At 43.9% G+C, this 24,412-nt stretch overlaps 1 protein-coding gene across 1 annotated transcript in view; it reads left to right on the forward strand.

Moving 5' to 3' along the window:
- Positions 1-744: 744 nt before the first annotated feature.
- Positions 745-24,412, forward strand: part of SHFL (shiftless antiviral inhibitor of ribosomal frameshifting) — a 282,766-nt gene continuing 259,098 nt past the window's right edge. The window contains exon 1 of the mRNA XM_078640058.1: positions 745-903. Coding sequence (XP_078496184.1) covers positions 874-903 — 30 coding nt within the window. The 5' untranslated portion in view covers positions 745-873. The remainder of the gene's footprint in view (positions 904-24,412) is intronic.

Genomic DNA, 24,412 nt, shown 5'->3' on the forward strand with positions numbered 1-24,412 from the left:
CGAAATCGGCACTTTTGTAAAAATTCCACGATTTTTACGAAAGTGCCAGCGAAATCGGCACTTTTGTAGAAATCGCGCGGCATTTTTACAAAAGCCGCTATATCCTGGGGGGTCTGCTCCCTGTATCGCGCATTTTAGGTTTCACCTACACACCGCTAGAGCTATTTGTGCAATCTACTGTATTGGCATAAAGTAAACAAATAAAACCCGATAGGAGGTAGTCAATGCTGCCTGCGCCATAGAGCTGTTTTTTTACGTTGAGCCATGTTGCACAGAAGCTCTATGCCAATGGATGTGCAACATGTAAAAAAAAACTGACACATCCATAGGTTTTGCAAAGGCGAAACCTATTGACTTTGCCAATGCTTGTTGAATGTGGAACGAAAACTGTAAATACAAAAAAATAACATTAGCATTTTTAAAACTATCCCAAAAGGATTATTGAAGCAAAAGAACCTTAATTACTAGATTTAAAAAGAATACAGCGATCTTTTAAACATGAAGAAATGGCAGGTATTTTTCTAAAATAAAGGACTTATGGACATAACAGGCGCAGAGCACCACACAGCTTGGTACTGTTATCCCCCACAAAGCCCCTCTACTGCCCTCGCACCTGCCCGGCCAGCACTGGAAGCAAATATTTTTCCCCACCTTTCCTCGCCACGGACCCAGAGAAACGAAACTGAAAGCTAAGGGCCGGTAGCGGTGGGAGGAGCCGGGGAGGGGCGACAGCCAGACAGGGCTTTGGACTTTGCTTTCCTCCGCCTTCCGACCAGGAAACTCGGTCCGTGGCCTAACGTGCGCCCCGCATCCCCGTACTCCAGTGACCACCGCGGCCGGGCCATTCAGCGCCAGGGCGTCCAGTGTCCGGCAATGCACCGAGGCGCGGAGAACGAGTTGCAGGTAGGGAGGCTGTAAAGTCGTGTAGTAAGGATTTGCGGCGTTGTCACTAGGCAGCCGTCATATCGCGATCGAAACTGCAAGTGGGCGACAGCTGCCGGAAATATCTGGCAAGTGTTACATACTTTGATCCTGGGGTTTGGGGTTCCTGTGACCAGAGGGAGCGAATGGGTAGGGTAAAGTAGACCTTGGTTAAAAAAACATATTTTGGAGAGAGCGTTTAGAGGAAAATATTATTAATTTTGAGTCGTATTATAAAAAAAGCGTTTTTATATGAGGGCACTTCATGTATTTCTTTCACTGCTATTAGAACAAAGTAAAATCTACACCGATTAAGCTTCTCTTTAAATATTAGCGTATAAACAGCCAGTACAGAAAGAAATAGTTAACACAATTGTTTTGGGAAGCTGCGTCATCTATGCTTAAATGGTAGTTAAAACAACCAAATAATTCCCATTTCAAAATCCGAGCCAGCTTTTTACTCCAAAATGTAATTTAGCTTTCGGCAGTCTTTAATGATCTTAGTTACACAACCAGAGTGTCGGTATTTTTCTCTGAGCAGGGCTGCAACCAAGTTTGGGAGTAATACTGTATGTATTGTTTCACACAAAAAAGTGTTTATAGTCCCATTGTGAACTTCAAACGCGTGCTTGAAAGGGAAGTAAAATACAATAATGAAAAACAGTGGGTCAAGAGGGTGGTTTGCAGTACGAGGAAGCAATCCTTGTCCCTTAGGTGGAGGAGGAGCGTCGCCCCATTGCTGCAAAGCAGTGAAAGAAAGAACAAATACAATGATAATAACCTGGGGTTATTAAAATTGTGTTTGTGCCTTCTGCTTACCTTTGTGGGGCGGGTGGGGCTGCTCTCCTGTCAAGGCGGGAAGGAGTGGTTTGCCCTCTCCAAGTGCACAGTGAGTCTTTGGCCAGCCCTCTGGGGCCATCCAAAACAGTCATGCACACTTAGCATGTTCTCCATGCAGGCTGCATTAAAGCCTGTGTGGAGAACATGCCCAAGCCCTTGTTTGAGCGCTGATCCATGACGCTCAGACCAATCACAACGTTGTGATTGGCTTAGGGGAAGGAGCCTGGCTACTTCCTGTTCCGGCACACTGAAAAGATGTGCAGGAGAGCGGCGAGAAGATAAGGTCCGGCCGCCACTGCATTGCCCCTTCATTTGAGTATGTCAACTTTATGCTTATGGAATTTCTTACCACTGTCTTGAGTTATCACTTTATGGTAATCAAAATTTTGCATGTTTAAATAATTAGCTACTATTTTCCAAGCTGTGTTGACACTAGCCATAAATGAGAAAAAAACACACCTGTCCTGCTAGAATTAGCCATTTTTCAGATTTTGTTTTTGTTGAAGGATATGTGAGGCAAAAATGTGGATTTTGTCTTTTTTTGTTTTTGAAAAGGCAGCTGTGCATCCTTAAGTCCAGTATTAATCATACATAAATATTGATGAGACAATTTATTGTAGGTAAACATAGGTTTCAAAAGTCTTTTGTGTACACAAAGTATTTTAAGAACCAGTGCAAATCAGGTGATTTTAGAGATTGAGCTTTCGCACCACACAGCCTACAACAAATGTGAACAAGCATTGGCAAAGCCAATAGGTCTCGCATATGCAAGAGGTGGTGGCTTTACCAATGTGTTTAGCCATGTTGCACACCAGCATGGCTTTTTTTCAGCATGGCTAAAAGTTAAAGGCATAGTGTCGTAGAGTGGAACAGAGGAGAGTGTCAACTCAAAGTCATTTATTCGATCTTACTCATAAGATCATAAAAGTGTATACAGTCACAGTTTATAAAGGACATAGTAAAAATTATCATACCCAGGTATAAAAATAATGCAGACATTCATTCTATCATAAAATCTAATTCATCAATATGAATATAATAAAAACATGATAAGCCATCCTGCTATATCTTAAGGGCCCAGCTGCTTTCTCTTTTTCAGACATGCCCAAAGAATCGAAGCTAGAGAAAAACAGACATAAGAGTTCTGCAAGGATTTTAGGAAGAACAGAGCTACACGGCAAAATTTAATATTGTGACTCTTACAAATTGGTACAATACATTTGTGTCGTTCTTGACAATAAAACCACCAAAAAAAAACGTGGAGATCATTTTGTGGAGACTTGTTGTCACAAGGACATACTGAGTGATCGGAATGTTTATATTGCGTCCCTGGAAATCCTATCATCAACGGGATCATATTTGAGCTAAATCTCAGTAAAATGTATTTGTGGTGTGAGAGTGTGACATCCGCCAGATACAGAAAACTTCCCTCCATCAACACTGGTGTTATACAGACGAGTCGCCTGGATGTGGGAGTTTTTTTCCCCTCAGATATTGTGCCCTCAAAATGAATATCTCAACCAGTTTTTGCTTAGAAATGGACTAAAAGTAGAGAGGTCTTTAATAAGGCGACTTAAACCAATGGCAGATAATTCCGACTCTACATACTGTAGCCACTTAACCCTACTGTGTAATTATCTGACTTTAGAATGAGTGTTATCAAGTTTTGCGTGAGAGGAACTGTCACCCTGCGCGAGATAGAGTGCCACAGTAGGAGTGGTGCCATTTTAATTGTGTCAATGATGTATGGTAAAGCCAATTCGATATGTAAAACATAGTAGGAGTATGACTGTGGAACAGAAGTAAAAGAAATCGCTGCACCATATACTGCTGCCGCCTTAGTTTTATCATGGTAAATGTTTTTAATTGGGATCAGAGTTTTGACTCCCAGCCTCTTAGAGAATGTTTTCAGTGCCATAAGTTTTCTCTGCATGCCCAATGCTCTTCCCTCTAGTAATTTAGACCATGATTGGTTACTACCAAAAATGACTCCTAAATAGAGGAACAGGTACAGCAACTCAATCTTACCGGAGTCCATAAAAAAAGGAGGTCTGTCATGTCCCCCACCCCCCGCAATCATAATAAAATATTTGGCCTGGTTGACCTTTAAATCTAATGATTCCATGAAAGTTGCATAGGTAGATATAAGATACTCGAGCCCCCTCCCAGTTCTTGCCCTCAATATGGCGTTGTCCGCAAATGCAAGCATTGGTAACCGCTGATGGTTAGCAAGCAAAGAGACGTCCAAAGCTGCGCCCTCGAGATGTTTTCCCACACCATTAGTGTAGATGGAAAATAGAAATGGTGCCAGGACGCAGCCTTGTCTTACCCCTCTCAAGATCCTAAATGAGCAGATACACTCCCCGTTCCTTCCATATTGGACTGAGGAGGAGGCGTCCGAGTATAACTGCCTGATGAAGTCCACCAGTGCTTGATCTATTCCCATCTCCTCCATTACCTGCCACAGTTTAGGGTGAGACACACTGTCGAAAGCTGCAGATAAGTCCATGAAGGCAAGATAGATCTTCCCACCCATGATTGATTGATTGAATGAAATTTATACCGCGCAAACAATAACCCGAAGGCATCAAGGCGCCTAACAAAACAGATCCTAAAAAGTCATCACTACACCACTACAGATACGCTTGCACAAAGAGATGTGTTTTCAGAGCACTTCTAAATGCCTGAAGAGAAGGTAGAGATCTTATTTTCAACGGGAGGGCATTCCACCACTTGGGCGCCAAAGTGGAGAAAGCCCTGCCACCCCATTTCACCCATGGCTCTGACATATCTATCCATGATCAATGACAGATTCAGGCATTGGTCTATTGTTCCTTTTCCCTCTTGGAATCCATATTGGGACTCCATTAAGGTGTTTTTACTCCCCGCCCATGCCTCTAGTCTTGTTAAAAGTAGGCGCCCCATAAGTTTGGCCGCCGTATCGATCAGCGAGATCGGTCGATAATTTTTGGGATTATTTTTGTCTCCTTTTTGAAGAATGGGTTCGATAATACTTCTTTTCCAGGACATAGGGGGGGCCCACTGTGGCGATTTTATTAAAAGCATTAGTTAACAAGCATTTACAATGCAATGGTCTCAGCTTTGTTAAAGTTAGAGCTATTGGCATTGCAAATGGCATTTTTTTCATTTTTTGTTTTTTTTAAACATAAATAAATGGTATTGACATTTACAATGGTAATAGGTGAGCATTAGAGGGTAGTAGAGAGCCACCCACACACATAGACAGAGCCACACACACACAGACAGAGCCACACAGACAGAGCCACACAGACAGAGCCACACAGCCACACACACACAGCCACACACACACAGCCACACACACACAGCCACACACACACACACACAGACACACACACACACACACACATCCACGCACACACACAGACCAGACACAGCCACACATACACACAGAGCCACACACACGCACAGAGCCACAGCCACACACACAGAGCCACACACATGCCCAGAGACACACACACACACACACACACACACACACACACACACACACACACACACACACACACACCACACCACACCACACCACACCACACCACACCACACCACACCACACCACACCACACCACCCCACCCCCCCCCCCTCTGCCCCTTATGGGATGCAGTAAAGCACCCACCACTCCTTAGCCATATTCACAGGGCTGAGCTCCAACTGAACTTAATAACACAGCTCGCAGCAACGTTTGATGGATGGTGAAGGGGACTATTGGAAGCAGAAATTATATAGTAAAATGACTATTACCATCCATTAGCTGTGTACTCACCCATGGTGTGTCCCCAGGTGGAGGGCGGCAGTTCCTGGTGAACAGAAAGAGGGAAAGAGAATAGCAGCAGGTGGGGTGAGAAGGAGGTGTGATTACATTCAGCTCTGTTGCTGCGGCACATTAAACATCACTAGAGGTTCCTGGATATGAATATACTGCGCTGGGCGAACTATGGTGCACTACCACAGGATGTCACTTGAGGTCACCTCTAAATTGAAGCATTCAATTGACAAAAGGACTACCATGGAAGGAAATGAGATTAATGACTCCAGGCTCATAAAGCGGTGAGTGAGATATAGTCTTCCAAGTTAGAGCACAAGCTTCCAAACAGGACGTCCAATTACATGTTATCCTTCCTATTCAGACAACACTGGCTATTAAACATTAGACTGTGGTCCAACAGACCAGGTACATATTTTGTTACTTCTGTCATACATTGAATGATGGGTCAGGGCTTGATATAGGCTTACAAGATTGATGCCTAATGAAATATCGCCTTCTGCTCTTGAAAATCCTAACACATATGCTATAGGACCACCTCAGCCATCAAACATGCCTATGCTAACTGCAGAGACTGCAGTGAACATTCAGAGCTTTATGGTCCTTCTTATTGGAGACCCGTAAAGCCCAAAATGGACAGTAACTCCCACAACTTGCTGCAATGACATTTTCTCCCATGTAAGCCTCTTCTCCTTTTTACAGAATGTTTGTAATAATAGAACAAATGCTGATGCTGCTGAGGAATTAGAAAAGTCACTGGGATACTGCAGCCAGACCGGTATGTACAAAGGTCCATAAATAAGGAACAGCATCAAATCAGCATACAAAAACAATGGCCAGTTTGTTCATGATTTCATGTAATGGCCCGGTTTAACCATAACCCGGAAATACCAATATGTGTGGTATCAGTTCCTCCTGGAGAGAAAATACAGGTGCAGTTTCCTGCATCACCGGTGATGGGGTCCTATATATTCTGCAAGCTGCCACGAACATAGTGACCTCAAGCCTGAGTTGCAAAGGCCTGAATACGGAGTCCCAGTGCCTGGCATGAGCGTTCCATTCACATCCTACTCAATCATGCCACTCCCCAACCTGCAAAGAGTAACTTTTGCTGCAGGTGATGTGTTCGCTATAAGCAGCGCCATCTGTCGGCATCGGCTTTTACTCTCTGACAACAGGCCACACCTGCACCTTTTGGGACACGTTTAAAAACATTCAGCACTGCCAGTTCTCACGCCTTCTGCGTCCATATTTGTTTTTAAAAGATGACGGTACCGCCAGAGCAATAACTCATACCTGCAAAGCAGAATTCTACAACATGTCAAACATTAACTAAAGTTGTAATAGAAATAACCCAGCGGGCTGGCTCTGTCTGCTTGCTTGGAGAAAGGTTTCAGAATGAGTGCAATCATTGTCCTGGCTCAAGTGCTTGCATTGTTCGAATTCCACGTTGGAGCCATCCACAGCCTAGGCCACTACCTCCTGTAAGTCTCCAAGTCTCGCAACGATGACGTAAAGTGTAGCCAGAGGAAACCGAAACTAGACACAGAAAAGGGACAAGGAGGGCATGTCTTCTGCTGTACTTTAGCACCAATGGACCACAAAGTAAAACACATACCGTGGTGGGAGGGATAATTGACGGGGGGAGCACCAGGCACACGGAGGAGTAGGAGGGGCATGTAGCAACAGGGGAGGAGGTGGGAGGGACAAATGTTGCATTCAAATGCAAGCAGCCATGGGTGCAGAGTTGAACTCCGGCAAACAGTAAAAATTGCTGGAAACCAAGAAAACATGTTAAGCTCACGTAAATACCCCAGGGGCACCAGAGGAAAGGTAAGAATCCCCGGGGTATCGGAGGCTTACCCCATTAATACACGTGCAAAATACATGCGGGCACCGCCACCTACTTCAAGAGCAAAATTTGACAGACAACAAAGAACTCAAAACACCCTTCGAAGTAATCGGATTTGTGTATGACTACCCAGCCGCACTCTTGCTTATATTGCTTAATAACGCGGCCCTCTCGTGTTGTAAATACGAACTGTTTTTTTGGAGTGTATTTAAATTCTTCCTATTTGCACTAGGGGTGGGCATACCAACAAAAGAATCATACCTGCCAACAGACGTGCTCCCGACTCGACTTCTTCTGGCGGCGGATGTCCAGAAATGGCGTCACAAAAGGGGCGCCATTTTTGTGATTTGGGGGCGTGGTTTTAGCAGTTGAGTGGCTGATGACGTCACGGCGAAAAAACAGCAAAAAACACGCCCCCGAATCGCAAAAAGACGGGGCTTGAACAGAGTGACGCCCCTTTCCTCCAATGGCTGGCCTCCGTTTAGGAAGCCAGCCAATGGAGAAGAGGGGCGGGTTCAAGCCCCCGTACTGCCAAAACATAAAATCTCGGACTCCGCCCACTGCTGCGCAGTGCGACGCTATTTCGAGACCTAAAAGGAAACCCATATATCCATGTTCTCAAAGAAGAAATCCATTGGGACACCATCGGGCCTCAGGGCTTTCCCACTGCTGCATGCCTCAATCCCGTTCCTGACTTCATTATAATTGAATGAGAGATAAATCTCAGGGGTAAAGGTTACTGAGGGTGATGCGTAATCAGTTGGGGAAAAAATGCCTTCGAAATGAGCCACCCAATCCTCCTCTCCTATATTAACATCAAAGACTGGGCCATTTGGAGGTTTAAAATGCGGGCCATTTATTATTCCCAGAACTCCTTTGTGTTGCCTGAGGCCGAGGCCTGCTCTAAATGTGCCCAGATTTCTATTTTTAGTTCCTTTTCCCTGTTTTTCCTCACCGCTTTATATTCCCTTCTAAGTATAGAAATTTCTGACGTATTTCTAGGATTGACGCCTAAAGCTTTAATTAGTGCTTTCTTTTTCTGGGAACAAATAGTCAAACCAGCCCTTCCCCCTTTCAGCTTGTTAGTGCTGTTCTTGACAAGTGATGTCCTTATACATTCTAAAAAGTCAACAAAGGAAGGTACCACAGACTGGGGGTCGTTGTCAGGATCTAAACAAATACTAATGATGGGACGGGTACTCCTGATAATTTATGACCTTCTTTTTATCAATTTTTGGCCACTTCAGTTGGTATCCATTTCGCCTTGCTAATGTTGGCTGACCAATTATCTGAGGGTTTGTCGCAGACTTCTGGATACATTTAATTTCACACATTAAAATCGCATGATCACTAAAAATACTGAATTCAGTAGTTACTTTGCTACATCTGATATTTATAGGATTTGAAACCAGTACAAAGTCAATAGCCGATTCCTGGTGAATCCTACGAAATGTTGGCAATAGGGTATCATTACTAGAGGCTAAGTTGTTGACCATAACCATATCTCCTATTGACATTAAGGTATTGAGAGAGTTTCGATAAGTATTATGCGAAAAGTGATGGACAGGATTGCCCCTCATATCCACCACACCACAAACCCTCTCTAAATTGTGTTTGCACGGATGTAGATTAAAGTCTCCCAACCATAGAATATTAAGGGCCGCCTTTTTTATATAAATAGTTGCCTTGTCAATGGCACAATTCACTTCATTCAAGATTTTAGAGCTATTTATGGCAAAATTATTATTATAAAAAGTTATTAAAAGCCATTGATCTCGGTTCGTAAACTCTAAAATCATGAGATGAAAATTTGGGGAAGTCCCATTCATCACCTTTACTTTTACTGATAGTGTATTTGGTATTAAGGTGATTACTTCCCCCTTTGCTCTTCCCGATGGTGACGGAGTACCTCTTGTCTGGAAAGAGTGGTAAGCATTTACAAAGATAACTTCTATGGCCCAGGTCTTTTGAATGCAGGTGATGTCATGGTCCTTCTACAGACTGAGCCATTGGGCATCCCCAAGTTTGTTTACAAGACCTGCGACATTCCCGGATGCTATTCTTATTACCTCTGACAGATGCCTTATAGTGTTACTAGGGGTTATAGCCACTTTCCATTAATTTCATTTGTGAGACTTGTTATGGGCAGTACCGCCTGCCCCATCTCTCTGCTCTCAGGAAGTCAATCGCACTGATCTAACCCTGAGAGGGGGCAAACCTATTCTCCAGCGGGATTCCCTGGTATTTTATCTCATTCAAATTTCCTAGGTTTTTCCTAATATGAAGGGACGGTCCCAACACAGGGAGTGAAAATGGCCTATAAAAGTATTCTAGCGATACTGCGATAATCTGTGTCCCAACCGGAGGAAATCTGGACAAATCATCCAAAAGAAGATTTACAACTTAGGAATTATTAAAATTAATCGCAATGCAATCACCAAAAGATGTTTCCTAGGATGCGCCCACCCACCCTGCCCTCCTGGCCATAATGATTTGACTCGCTAGGTATGGGACCCCACTACTAGGGCCTGCTCCGTTATAATTCAGCCAATGAAGCGACTTGTCTATCTGCTGCAAAGTAGTTTCCCCTTGACCCTCCCACAGAGGTGGGACATTTCTCAGTACTATTACTAATGGCATTGATGCCGGGGGGAGATGGATAGGATGGTTTTCTCTATTCATATACTGTCTTGGATTGACTGGTTTATCGCCACCCTCCCTTTGATCCAGTTGGGGATTCGTAAAAGGAATAGGTCTAGTGGAAGCTACCGCCAAGGGTAAATTCTGCTGATCCCTTCTGGTTCCTAGAGTTTCACCTTGTGTATTATTAATATTATTAGTAGTCAATGCAGATCCCTTCGTTGTATGCAGAGCTGACCCCACTGTGGACGCGATGGGCCCAGAAGACTGGTGAGAGACATGGCTATCTGTCTCCAGGCTAGGGAATGTAACTATGCCTGGAATAGCCTGTATTTGTTGCATTGGCCTGGGATCTAGAAGTGCAAGTGCTGTATAATCTGGAGCCAACCGTCAGTAATAACAACCTTTCTTTGCTATTCTAGTTAGTTTATGCAAGACAGGGTTCAATAAAACGGAAACCATAGCCTCTATCCATTTCAAAAAGTCCTCCTCATGTGAATTTATAGGTATAGAAGAGAGTGTCTGGGTCCCTTGAGTTGACAGGCTCTAATTGGCCCGCATCCAGATCGTCTGTCCTAGATAGTTTCCCAGGACAGAGTCCTTTTACAAGTTTTTGCTTAGTTAGGCCACCCTTCTTCTTCTCTTGACTGGGGGTCCACTTTGAAATGGGTCCGGCTGAGATGGTACTGACTTGGCCCGGGTCACTATAGTACCAGGTGGTGTCGCTCCGGGTGAGGCAGAAGGGACAGAAGATATGTCAACGGCCGAGTTGGAGGCAAACTGCTTTGGCGAACTCACCGATGGAAGCACTAGTGGAAGCATCGTACTGACAGTATTAGAAGTGCTAGAGATACCAAGGGAGGAACGCTTTTGTAGTATGAGAGAGTCCAAAGAAAGCCGTTGCTCCGTCAGTTCTATTTCGTGTGATAACACAGACTCAGCCTTCATGAGAAAAGCGTCCAACGTACCTGCAACACCACCCACTGGCTTCTCTTTTGTTCCCTTTCGTTGGCTCAATTTTGGGAAATAAAGTAAAAAAGTATGGACAAAGCACAGTACCTTCAAGGTTTGTGGCCTCTTAGGGGTGGGCCCAGCACAACCTCCTTCAGGCTCGAACGGGCGTGGACGGGCCTTGGCTGCGGGAGCCCTGTCCTTCTTTAGTGTGTCTCCAGACGTGTCTGGTGACAGTTACGGCGCGCGCGCTGCTAGGGCTGGTGGATGGTGTAGTCCTCACCCTTCGTGGCACCCGTAGAGAAGGCATGGGCGGTAACAGAGACCTGGCTCCAAGTGCTGGTGGGCGTTCTGGCCGGAGAACAGCAGGCAGGTAGGTGGGTAGATGAGGGAAAGAGTGTAAGTGTCATTAGTGTAGTGGCAAAGAGTAGAGTTGCGTCAGTGGGGTCGCTAGAAGTGGGGGAGGTGACATTTTTTTGGGGGGGTGGCGAGCGCAAGGTAAGCTCTCTCTTTTTTTTAAAATTGTAATCTCCCTTGTCCTCTTCTGTTGCCTTTCACCCACGCCCCCTCCACAGCTATTATCTGCACCAGCCATCACTTGGCAGCAAACTCCGGGATCACCCCGGGCAGCAAAAAGCTCTAGCTAAACCACTGAGTCACTTACAGTGGAGTAGAGTAGAGTGGTCTGGTGTAGAGTCCATTGGCGCAAAGTGTTGCAAAGTATAGTGGCAGAGATTGCTTTGACCTAGAATTCAGCTGTTTACAATGCAGTGCATTAGTGTTGCATAGTAGAGTGCGGTGGTATATAGAGTAGAGTAGCGTGGCATAGAGGACAGTGGGTAGAGTGCAGTGGTGTAAAGTGGTGCAGAGTACAATTTAATGCTATAGATTGCAGTGGTGTAGATTGGAGTGCTGTAGAGTGGTGTATAATGCAGTGGTTTAGAGTTGGCATAGAATGCAGTAGTGCAGAGTAGAGTGGCATAGAGTTCAGTGGCGTAGAGTGTCGTATCTTGCAGTGGTGTAGAGTTATATTGAGTAGAGTGGCATAAAGTACAGTGGACTGGTGTAGAGTGCATCGGCATAGTATGTTGCAGAGTATAGTGATGTAGAGTGCTGCAGCGTACAGTACAGCGTTGTAGAATGCCGTGGCATAGAATAGAGTGGAGCCTAGTATAGTACAGTGGCGCAGAGCGTAGAGTCCAGTGTTGGAAAATAGAGTGGCAGAGTGCGGTGGAGTGATACAGTGTGCAGTGGCGTAATGTGCAGTGATGCAGAGTAGAGTGGCCTAGAGTGCATTGGCATAGAGTGCAGTAGTGCAATGGAGAGCTCCGTGGCATAGAGTACTGTGTTGTAGAGTGCAGTGGCGTAGAGTAGAGGGAGGTGGCGTAGAGTGCAGTGGTTTCAAGTGGAGTGGCGTAGAGTGAAGTAAAGTGCAGTCACATAGAATAGATTGTTTCAGAGTAGAGAGAGGTAGTGTGAAGTGGTGCAGGGAAGAGAGCAATAGCATAAGTAGTGTGCACTGCAGTGGTAAAGGGTAGATTAAAGTGGTGTATAGTGAATTGGCGTAGAGTACAGTGGCATAGAGTTCAGTGTTGCAGAGTAAAGTGCGTTCGAGTAGACTGTATTGACATAGAGTGCAGTAGCGCAGCGTGCAGTGTGGCGTAGAGTGGATTTGTGCAGAGTAGATTGGATTGTTCTAGACTAGAGTGGTGTAGAGTACAGTGGTGTAGAGCATTTTAAAGTATTTGTTTCCAACACACTTGAAAATTCATAAAAAATATACTACATTTGTGCGTTATTAATTCTGATATATTCTGAAATATTTGCACAGTTCATTTAAATGTGTGCTAGAAGTGAAGGAACTTTCCAACACCAGCTCCAACACCAACAACGTCCCACCTCGCAAGACCTGTGCGACTCGCTGGCCACCATCTTCCACCGCAAGATCACAGACATCCACGACAGTTTCAACGCCACGACCGCCCTGACAACCACTGAGACCTCCACCACCACGACCACCATCCGCACCAACCGCCTGCTCTACTGGACCAACATCAACGACGATGACGCCATCAAGATCATGAACACCATCCACTCCGGATCTCCGTCAGATCCATGCCCACACCACATCTTCAACAAAGCTGCACATCCATCGCACCCCATCTCCAGAAAGTCATCAACACCTCCTTCGAGACAGCAACCTTCCCGGAGAGCTGGAAGCATGCCGAGATCAATGCCTTACTCAAGAAACCCAAGGCGAACCCCAAGGACTTTCAGAACTTCCGGTTCATCTCCCTGCTCCCGTTCCCGGCAAAGGTCATCGAGAAGGACGTCAACGAACAACCGACCCGCTACCTTGAGGAGAACAACATCCTGGACCCTTCCCAGTCCGGGTTCCGCAGCAACCACAGCACCGAGACTGCCCTCATTGCTGCCACCGATCTCATCAAGTCCCTGCTTGACAACGGAGAAACGGCGGCCCTCATCCTCCTGGACCTGTCAGCCGCCTCCGACATGGTCTGTCACCACACACTACGAACACGCCTCCACAACGTGGGATCCAAGAGAAGGCCCTAGACTGGACCACCTCCTTCCTCTCCGGCAGAACACAGAGCGTCCGCCTTCCCCCCCCTTCTGCTCCGAAGCCACCGAGATCATCTGTTTCGTACCCCTTGGCACATCCCTCAGCCCAACTCTGTTTAATATCTACATGACCCCGCTCGCCCAAGTCGCCCGTCGGCACGACCTCAACATCCTCTCCTACGCCGATGACACCCAGCTGATACTCTCCCTCACCAAGGACCCCCGCACCGCCAAAACCAACCTTCACGAAGGAATGAAGGCCGTTGCTGAATGGATGAGGAACAGCCGACTGAAGCTGAACTCTGACAAGACGGAGGTCCTCATCCTCGGATCCAACCCTTCCGCCTGGGATGACTCCTGGTGGACGACCGCACTGGGAACCGCTCCAACACCAACCGACCACTCACGCAACCTAGGGGTCATCCTCGACTCCACCCTCTCCATGAGTAAACAGGTCAACGCCGTCTCCTCCTCCTGCTTCAACACCCTTGTAGTGTAGTTCCTATTATCCCAATAGGCTCTGCGCATTGGAATAATACCTTCAATAGTATAGGCCTAGACCAGACGTTAACTAGGTCTTCTATTGTCGATATTAGACTTAAAGGTTTGGGTTTGCCAGCTAGCTCAGAGTTCACTAGAAACTTTCTCGAATAGGCAAGGAGGAGTTGAACCTCCCTGGATAGACAAGAAGGGATTTAGTTTCTTACAACCATAGACCATGACAACTTTGCTCTCCCCTAATCAAGAGTGTATCTCTAGAGTCGTGTGAAAACAAAAGACAACTTATTTTACTCAGTCAGTACGTGCATTCTTAGTCTCACCAGATTGTAGAGAAAAGGAAGAGACGGGCGTGTTCAATAAAAGATGTTATTTATTGATCAGTCTCTTTTCTCATACAAGAGAAATGAATCGATATTATCGCGATACTTATGGTTAAGTAAAGTGCATACAATAAAAGCAGAAGTATAAAATAATACTGTAAAAACATTTATATGGTTTCTAAGCCATATGGTGGTTTAAAATGGATAAAATAGATACATACACATATACATTTGACTAATCGTACTCAACTGGTGTTTCTAACTACGCCTACCCCGGTGTACCTGACCTAAGCCTAATACGTGGGCGGGAATAGAAAGTAGCAGTTTAAGTTAAGTTTGTTTTGCCAAGTGACTGACTCAAGAATTCTCTGCAAGGGGTTATTCAGTTCTGTACCTGGAATCTAGGATGGTTGAGGGATGGTATCTCTCGTCTTTGGTCTCGATATTCCAGGCTGCCTGCAAGGGCTGCTCGGAAGCGCCGGAGCTGGATTTCTCGGCAGGAGAAAGCAGCGTCTCGTTCTCAGCGCGTCAGGAAGGCGGGGCTGCGCCAGCGGGGTCTGCTCTGCTCTGGGCTTCGGCAAGTCTGGCTGCTCCGATCTCGTCACCACCGCGTGTGTTTGCTTAAGGCAATACCGGTAATATTTATACCTGTAAGGTGCCGAGATTGACGTAAGGATGGACATAGATACGTCAATAAGGATGTCATACGAACTGGTCGTTAGCGCATTCTTTTGCTGAAGTTCTCGGTGAAATCAAAACAATGGCCGCAGGGTTTTTCCCAGGTTGTCATAGGTTTGATTTGTTTTGAGAACTCCGTATGCCTTATCAGGGGCTGGTGGAATATTGCTTTGCCTAATTAGATGGCAAGCGTTATGACCTAATCAGATAACGCGCTCCTGTGCCGTGGTCTGGCGTAATCAGATAACGGTTTCTGCATCATGGGATGGCTGCTAGTTAACTTGTTAACCAGAATAGGGTCAGGAATAGGGGGATCGATACAGAACCTATAGGAATACATCACACCCACTCCACGCTAACTATGGCCATATTTACGAATCTAGGCATAGTAAAACATACTGTAGAGTATCGTGTATACCTTACCACCCCAAAATACATATAATGCATTTCGAAATTATGTAATATACGGAAAAACAGTCATATATACTATATGCACTCAAGCTGTAGAATAATCCTAAAATAATCACGCATATGTATACATAATTACTATTTGAATATGAGAATTACACATGAAATGGCTCTTAATACAGAAGAAAAGTTCGAGACCATTTCATCACAGAATAAAATAATTATGAACATACCAGCGGGCAGCTAATGTCTATAAAGTTATGTCTATAAAGTTTCTAAAAGTAGAAATGTTAGTTCTCTAAGAATAGTTCTTACTTTAAGCAGAAGATAAGTGTCCCGAAAATCGTAAAAATATTTTGGGGCTGCTGAAAAAAAACTGCTGTCCGTGAACTGGAGGGAAAATTGTTCATGCTACTTTATTATTAAAGTTGAAGGCCAAATTCAGGGTGTTGGGAACGCCGTGTGCTAGCTTGCTCAAAAGTCGTTATTTCTGCTCTGGTGAGAACATCATATCATTGAGACTGTCGAAAAAGCTGTCAACAGCTTCCTGTGAAAGTTCCACTAACTCGGAAAAAGGTGTAACCATGCATTCGTGTGCATGATTGTCTCCATTGACTTTTTGATTAGTATTGTCTGACAGAAGGTCGTACCTGATCGATGCTGCTTTCATCTTGAACTTCACTACCCCTTAATCGTAGTGGTGAAGTTTCCACGAATGCCGTCATCAGGATTGGCAGCCGTTGAGGGCAGCACAATGCATGGGCCGTTACTGGACCCAACAATGCTTCTGCATCCATTGGCGCATCCGATTGTAGCGTCAGACAGGTGTCCAACACGCATTCTTCTCCGCACAGCAAGCACCTTAATACAGGTAAAACACATCGATGCCACATTGGTCGAAATGAAAGAAACCAAGTCATGTTCAGGTCCGGGATAGTCATGTTCGGGATAGTCCCAGGATTTTTGATATCCGGTCCCGGTATCCAATGGCGGCTCGGATTGTTTCTTCCCTTGTCGCAGGTGTTTTGTCTGTGACATGGTTTGCCATAACGAAATATAAGGACCAAGAATAGGATTCCTGCAATTAGTCCTAAAATGAGGGGAAGTCCGCCAAAAATCGAATGGACGAAGTCTGGAAAAATACCCAGTATGGCTTTGAATGGTGTTAATGCCATTGAAAATACTGTCTTAAATACTTTTGAGACTCCACTGGTATCAGAAATATTTAAGATTTCATTCAGGATTTCTGCGAAATGTATGGGGGAATTAGTTGATAACAATGAGTGAATCTCTGCAGTCGTCCTTGCGACTAGGAGATCATACGTTTCTTTTGATGACGTGAGTCTGGTCGGTGTCTGAAGAAGCACTGTTTTCATTCTGCTTAAAGTATCTATTTTTGGCAGTATTGAAACCTGAAGGTTGATATTGGAATATTAATTATCCCATATATTATCCATTCACTGACAGGTCGTTCTGACATTGTCACTGGTAATCTCTCGAGTTTCTCAATGCTCAGGATTGTATAATCAGCACCCTTTTGTGCCATACTGATTTGTTTATCAGTAAGGTTAAAGATATTGAATAGTGACGTTGTGTTGATTAAACGCCAAGGCACATAGCCTGAACGCAGGTTTTGTAACGTCCAGCCAAGCTGTACAATAGAACGCAATTGAGACTGACCGTGTTGTAACAACAGTAAGTCTTGCGATATTATGTCGATTGCTGAAGACACAATGCTGTCCAAAGAAAAATTCTGGAGGACAGAGTCATTAACCCATTGTCCACTACAGAAAGTGATTTTTCCAAATTAATACGGTCAATTTCCCGTATACTTTCTGCTGTCTCAATTTGAGTTACCTTCCAGGCCTCGTTGTAAGCTGCATATACAGAGGCTGCTATGAAGCGTTTTTGACGCTGTTTGCGTGGTCCCATAATGAAATCACGCAAGTCAGCACCATCAGTAAGTAAAGTTAGGTGTTGCTTAATTTCTGTCAGTGTGGAAGTTTGTAGCCATTGAAGGCAGAGTTTGCCCACACTGTAGGTGGTTATTATCCCTGGGTGTTGTATTTGGGAATATCTAGGATCTGGCCTGGTCAATGTGAACCCCTGTATTTTGTTCAGGAATCTGTCTTGACAGTTATTAGTATCTGTGGGCCAGATTAACCATTGTTTCCAATCAGGATGTGTTCTGTTTTGGTTTAATACATAGTTTACGTCTATCTCTTCATCTGTAGAGTTATTGCTGTTTATAGTTGGCTTTGGAATAGACGGTTTATTTAAGTCTTTGATTTTGACTAGGCCAAGACAGGTAGTTTGTTGAACAGTGTCAGTCAAAAATATAATTTGTTCTGGGATCATGCAGGCTCTAAACAATGATTCTATACCTTGTACTTGCCATTCTTTTGTACCCCAAACACTTTTTACTTCAACATTTTTGTCCCAATAATCAAAACCAAAAGTATTCATTTGTTCAAAAAACGAGTCTGAATATATCAATTTTGTATTTGTAAGCATGGTCTTTGTCCCTGTCTTATTTGACAATTTGAAATAAAATGTTTCAGCATTACTTGTGTTGAACCCTGAAAAGTATGAATATTTGTCATAAAAGGTTCTTGAGCTTCCTTTTGGAGGGGTTGCACAATGTTCCCATTGATTATAATTTAAAACATTTCTAGGTTGTGCAGATTTATGTAAAAAATGGTTACCATAGTGGTTGTAACAGTACATACTATCATAATTAGACGAACCCTGCAAATAATCATGTTTGGTAAATTTAGCAGACATCACTAGGTCAGACATCATATTATTTATACTTTCAAAGTCCCAATCATCAGCAAATGAGCTCGGTTTTACAAAGTCACTCAACGAGATCTTGATTTGGTGTGGATATTTCAGGATTTCAACCGGACCATAAATTTCATAGTCAGTGTTGTCCCATGCTACCCCACCCGGTATAGGATTGGCTGTGAAGTTGACTGAAGAAAGTTCTCTTTTCTCGACGTGTGAAGATGTATGTGGCTTGAGGATCAAGTTGATTTTCTGGCTTGCTGTGTCCATTTTAGCATATTTTCCCTCAATGAAGCGTCCCAAGCATAGTATCATGATGAGCCAAAGTATGAGGATAAATGCACCAAAGGCCACCCAAAATTCAATCCATGGAGAAATCAGATATGTTTCTTTCAGTTGTTTCAAAAGTGCCTTAGCTTTATCTTTAAATGTTTTTGTTGATGGCTGTGTCTTTGATTCACTGAGGTCTTCAGAGGAATCATCGAAGTTTATGAAGTAGCCGGATGCCTTTCTGTCAATTGTTCCAATTGCTTCAGGATTACTGTTTCTTGCATATTCGTTTGTTACTTCATTGTAGGTTGGTGTGTCTCTACTAAATGTTTTATTTGGGTTTTCAGAGGTGTGAGTTCCATTGCATTGTTGCATAGTCCTTGTTGTTGTTCTGTAGGCGTTTCGAATGTGATTAGCCTTTTAGTTGGCACCTCTGTATTGGTAGCAAACCTTGGTGTTCTGCTACTTATTGGGAGTCCACTTGGCCTACTGTTTGTTATCGGCCACATGATTGTGGTTTTACCAGGTCGATGGATACAACTCGGTTCTCCTTTTTACCAGCAAGGGGCGGTAGTACTACTGATCTTGTCCCGTTGACAGACAAGACAGGAACTGCTTGTCTGTAAGAAGGCCCAAATTCCTTCTTTACCGCGATTTTTTCTCTGACTAGATCCCCGACTTTTGGAATCCAGACAGGTCTTGCTTGGACAGGTGGTGGTTCTTCAGTGGTTGTTGGCTGTTGTTTCAACTTTATGTTGCTCAGGTCTTTTCTTGTTTCGTTTAAGTCCTGCAAAATAGCCAAACGATCTTTGATATCAAAGCTTTTTTCCTTCACCACTGAAGTCTGACTGTCAAGATCTAAGACCAACATCCTAGTTCCAAACAATAATTCGTACGGACTGAATCCCCTCAGAGAATTTCTTGGCAGGTTGTTTAGACTACGTTGGACACTTATTAGATGTTTGACCCACCCAGCTCCCGAACCTAATACCTTTGCTGTTATAGATTGCTTTATGTCACGGTTTTTTCTTTCTACGATTCCGTTTCCCTCGGGATGAAATGGACAAGAGTACCGCAATGCAATGCCCATGCTGGTCATGGCCTCCTTATAAGCTCGAGAGCTAAAAGCAGGACCCTGGTCAGAATGCAGCATGCCAATTGCGTATGTGCCGATAAAGACTCGCAAATCTTTTATAACAGTTCTGGCGTCAGCCGATCGCTGGGGCCACATCCATATGAATCTCGTGCATGAATCCACTGCGACCAGGATATATTTATAGTTACCATCCCTTTGTAAGGGACCACAGTGGTCCAGATAAACACAGGCTAATGGTTTATCTGAGATTAGAAGGGGCGTCTGTGCTGGTCGTCTCACCGTTGATACTTTCATTCTTTGACATATTTCACATTCTAGAACATAGTTCCGTGTTTGTCTTCTCATTTGTGGCCACCAGTATCTCTGTTTTAATAATGATACTGTGGCTGAGACGCCAGCATGTACAGAAGCAAGCCCTTCGTGTGCCGCTATGATTAGTCCTAACCTATGTTCCATGTTTGGAATTGCCCTATCCCCCACTCCAGGGATTCGAGCAAACGGAACATTGTTTGCATCAGTTATGTATGAGTACTTCACTGGAAAGCCTTTCGGGAGTGTTTCTATCGAATCCTTTTCTGTAGCGCTGACAGCTTGTAATATATCGCTGTCTATTTTTGTTTTTGACCGTGTGATGGCAGCTACGGAAGCCGTTTGCACAGCTGCCTTCGCGGCCTCATCAGCCAATGAATTCCCTGCAACGTGAACGCCATCACGTTGATGACTCAGTGTATGTATCACGTGAGTCTTTGGTAGTTCTTTTTGTAAAAGAGCTACTTGTTCCCAAAGCATTTTATGCTTGATTGTGCCTCCTTTTGCATCCTTAAAACCATTCTGAAGCCAGATCTGCAAGTATTCATTGTAAGACTGAACGCAATAATACGAATCGCACACTATGAGTGTGGGGAATTCTCGATCGGTATTTTCAAGCGCCATCTTAAATGCCAGTAGTTCAGCTCGCTGAGCTGTACAATCTCCTAGAGATTGTGTTTTAGTGATCGCTGGTTTAAATTTCCCTTCGTGCCAGTGACCTTTAACAATTGCGCACGCAGCACTGTAAGCTTGTTTACCCCCCACTGCGGGTTGTGCTGATCCGTCTGTATATATTATACAGCCGTAATGTTCTAGAGGCAGAATTTCGGTCGGCGGAGGACATTCGAATTCATATTGGAGAAATTCTTGTGTTTTTAAGTTAGGATCAAATTCGTATGCCACGTCTGTTGCAGCAAGAGAATTAGCCCATTGTATCCATCTCGGATGGAGCGCTTTAGCATTCGGAATGCTTGCTTTTGTTACAGCCTCCAGGGCTGGTATCGGTGTCACGATTATTATTCGTTTACCTTGTGCCAGGGCTCGTTCTTTTGCTATAGCTGTCTGTGTTGCAGTTAGAATTTTTTCCGTTGGGCTAAATTTCATTTCCGCTTTAGTGTACAAGTGTGATTTGAATGCAATTGGTAACTTTTCTCCCTCATTAGAGGTCAGGAATGTGAATCCGCATCTTCCTGGGATGACTCGAATCACAAGATTGCGTGTGTTATCACGTGTTTCTAATTTTGTTTTAATTAACATGTCTGTTTGTAAGGATCTCAGAATTTCTGTGTGTATTTGAGTCCAATTGGTTCTTTTAAAATCTGGTTTTATTAGATCATAAAGGGGTTTGACCCTTTCTGCGTAATTTGCAATGTATGTTCTTCCGAAATTTAGGAAGCCTAGAATTGACTGTAAGTTTTTTAGTGTTCTAGGTGCTTGGAGTACGGCACATTTCTCTAGGAAATTGTCAGCCAGGCTTTTGCCTTCACTTGATAATTCATATCCTAAGAACAGGACTGTTAGATGGGCTATTCTAGATTTTTTAAAGTTGAATTTGTAACCCTCTGCTGCGAACCCAAGTATTATGGTGTTCACTCTCTTCAAGTGAGTATCCAAGTCATCGTCTGTTAGGTATATGTCGTCGACATACGATAATGCTTCGTCATCATATGTTTGTAGTAACTCTGTTACTCTCGCTGAGAATAATCCTGGGCTGTTCTTGTATCCCTGGGGTAACCGACAGAATTGTTTTTGAGCGCCATTTATTGAGAACTCGGACAAATATCTGCTCTCTGGTGCTATATTTTGACAAAAGAATCCATTAGAGAAGTCTAATGTTGTTTTGTATTTTTTGCGCACTATGTTATTCATTAGTGCTGCACTATGCGAGTTTTGCACTGCAAAAGTTTTGCAACATGAGTTAAGGTGTCTGTAATCCAAAACTAGACGATATGAATTGTCTGGTTTGGAGACAGGAAACAAAGGGTTGTTCATTTGTGAGGTGCAAGTTTCAATCACCCCCTGGTATTCTAGTTGATCTAGAATTTCTTTTACCTGTTTTTTAGCTTCTTGCTTGATTGGATACTGCCTTTGTGCAGTAGGTTGTGATTTTAACTGGATTTTGTGAGGAGGAGAGTCCTCATCCCATCCTACATGATTTTTATATAAAGCAGGAGCTTGAGCTACTGCCCACTTTCTTGCAAGTGTATATTTTTTATGAATTGGGATATGTTTTGAGAAGGCAGGCATAATTATTTCTTCGCCATGAGGGCAGTCCCTGACAAACTCTGGTGGCCAGTCTTTTTCAGCCAGAAGGATGTCATAGCCCTTGGAGAGATTATCCCAAAATAGTCCCCTTATTTTTCTAGTCTTATCCCCTTCTATACGTAAAGTTATTTCATATATTTTGTGAGGTTTGCTAACTCTGGTGTCTGCAGTTTCCACCTGAAGGTATTCATTCGTGTCCACTGTCTCCAGATGATTCATAAGGACTTTGCGTGCTATGCTCACTTCTGCTGCGCTGTCTAGCATTGTCTGAGCCCACTCTCCGTTTTTCAGCTGTGTCCTCAGTATTCTCGGCATTGTTGAATACTTTAATGCTGGCTACCTTCTTCTTGGGAAACTGTAATTTTTTATTTGGATGAGCAGGTTCCTTGTCTTTGGACTTGACGTGCCCTTCCCTGGGTTCCGATCGTCCTCTTCTTTCCGATTTCTGCGAGGAAGTCTGAAAAGATTGAGAGGGACGTGTATCAAAATCTTGATATCTATCCGGTTTCTTTATGTTATCCCTATTTCTAAGGTCGTATCTTTTCACAGAGGGCTCCCTTTGGGGAGACTTGCGTCCTTGGTTCGGAGATCTTTCTCTCCGCCGAGGAGACCTTCCTCTGGACTGGAATTTCTTTTCTTTAGGATTGGATTGTTTGTTTCCATCCCAGCTCTTTTTTTGACTGTTTAGATTATTTTTAATAAATATTTTTTCAGGACTTTCAATTAGTTGGGGCTTCACTGGTATTCCACCCAAACTATCTCTACCTAGTTCCTCATAGGATTTTTCTATAATTCTGGCAATTTCAGCTGGTTGGTCTGCTAAATCTGTCTCTTTTAACCTCTGGCGGATCGCCACATTCGCTGCTTCTCCTTTTATGTTGGCTAGTAATATTGCCGAGACCTGCTTGAAGTCTTTTAGTAATTTCATACCAAGAGTTAAGGCGGGTTCTGGACCGTATTCGTCTTGAATTTGTTTTAGCACATCTGGTATTACTGACATGGATGGAACTCCATGTGTTTTTGTTTAAATGGAAGCAAAGACTGTACCCCAAGTGTCACAGTCCTCCACGTGTGGTGCGATTCCCATTGGAAGACAGATAGTCAGAATCCTGTGTTTATCCACAGGGGTGGTGTCTGGAAACACCGCCTCTATTTGGGTGATTTTTTGTGCTAACCAGAATGGTATTTGTTCCCGTTTAGCTGGTACTTTACCTAGGCAGGACTGTATGTTCTGTGGTGTAATTTTATTTGTGTTCCCCTGATGGGGGGTCAGTTGTGGAATTTTAATTGCTGGTTGGATTGTTGAAGTCCGCATTACATATTGGACTAATTGTCTATGTACTTTTATTAATTGTTTTAGTCGTATTAAAAGATCTGCTGCAGACATTCTTTCGATGTCTGGATGTGGTGTGTATCCGGCTAGGACCGGCCACGTTGCTCCTGGTCTACCTAATGGACCGAGCCTGGTGATGTGATTATTATGTTTTAGGGCGCCATTAAACAAGAGCAGGTGCTCTTCAAATTTAAGTGGTACTTCCACCTCCTCGAAAGGAGTGTACTCTTCAGGAGGTTCCTCTGTTTTGTAATAGTGGAAGACCTTTGTTACAGCATTAGCTGCTGGAAAGTTTATCCATGAATAGAATACCTCTGTCTGCCGATATTCGTGTGCCTCAATTACGAATATGACTGTGCCACCTCTCGGTGTCAGTCCATTTTCTATTAGTTTTAAAGTTATAGATTTTCTTATGTTGACCGGGATGAGTATTATCTCCGGGTCTGCTGCTTGCATAGTAGTATCAGCTGCTACGAGTTCAGCTGCTATTCTAACTGCCTCTCTTTCTCCTTCACTGTCTGACATTGTACTGTCCAGAAGGTTATTCCGTTTGTTTGCAGATCAGGTTTCTTATGGAAACAAAGATTAGATGCACAATATTTTGGAACAGTGTATCCTTCAACGTTGATTGAACCAAGAACCATACATAGGAGTTCCCTCCTGCGAGGTTTGGCGGATATGACCTTTCACCCACTCCAGACGTCTTTGGAGTATTATGGGAAAAAAGGGGTCTGAGTGGAAAAGCACGACTGAGTTACTCTAATGTCTTGCGTTAGTTTTATCGCCTTTCCAAACGTTTGGGCGCCATGTAGTGTAGTTCCTATTATCCCAATAGGCTCTGCGCATTTGAATAAT

Source organism: Lissotriton helveticus, chromosome 1_1, assembly GCF_964261635.1.
Source record: "Lissotriton helveticus chromosome 1_1, aLisHel1.1, whole genome shotgun sequence".
In the NCBI taxonomy this organism is placed as follows: domain Eukaryota; kingdom Metazoa; phylum Chordata; class Amphibia; order Caudata; family Salamandridae; genus Lissotriton; species Lissotriton helveticus.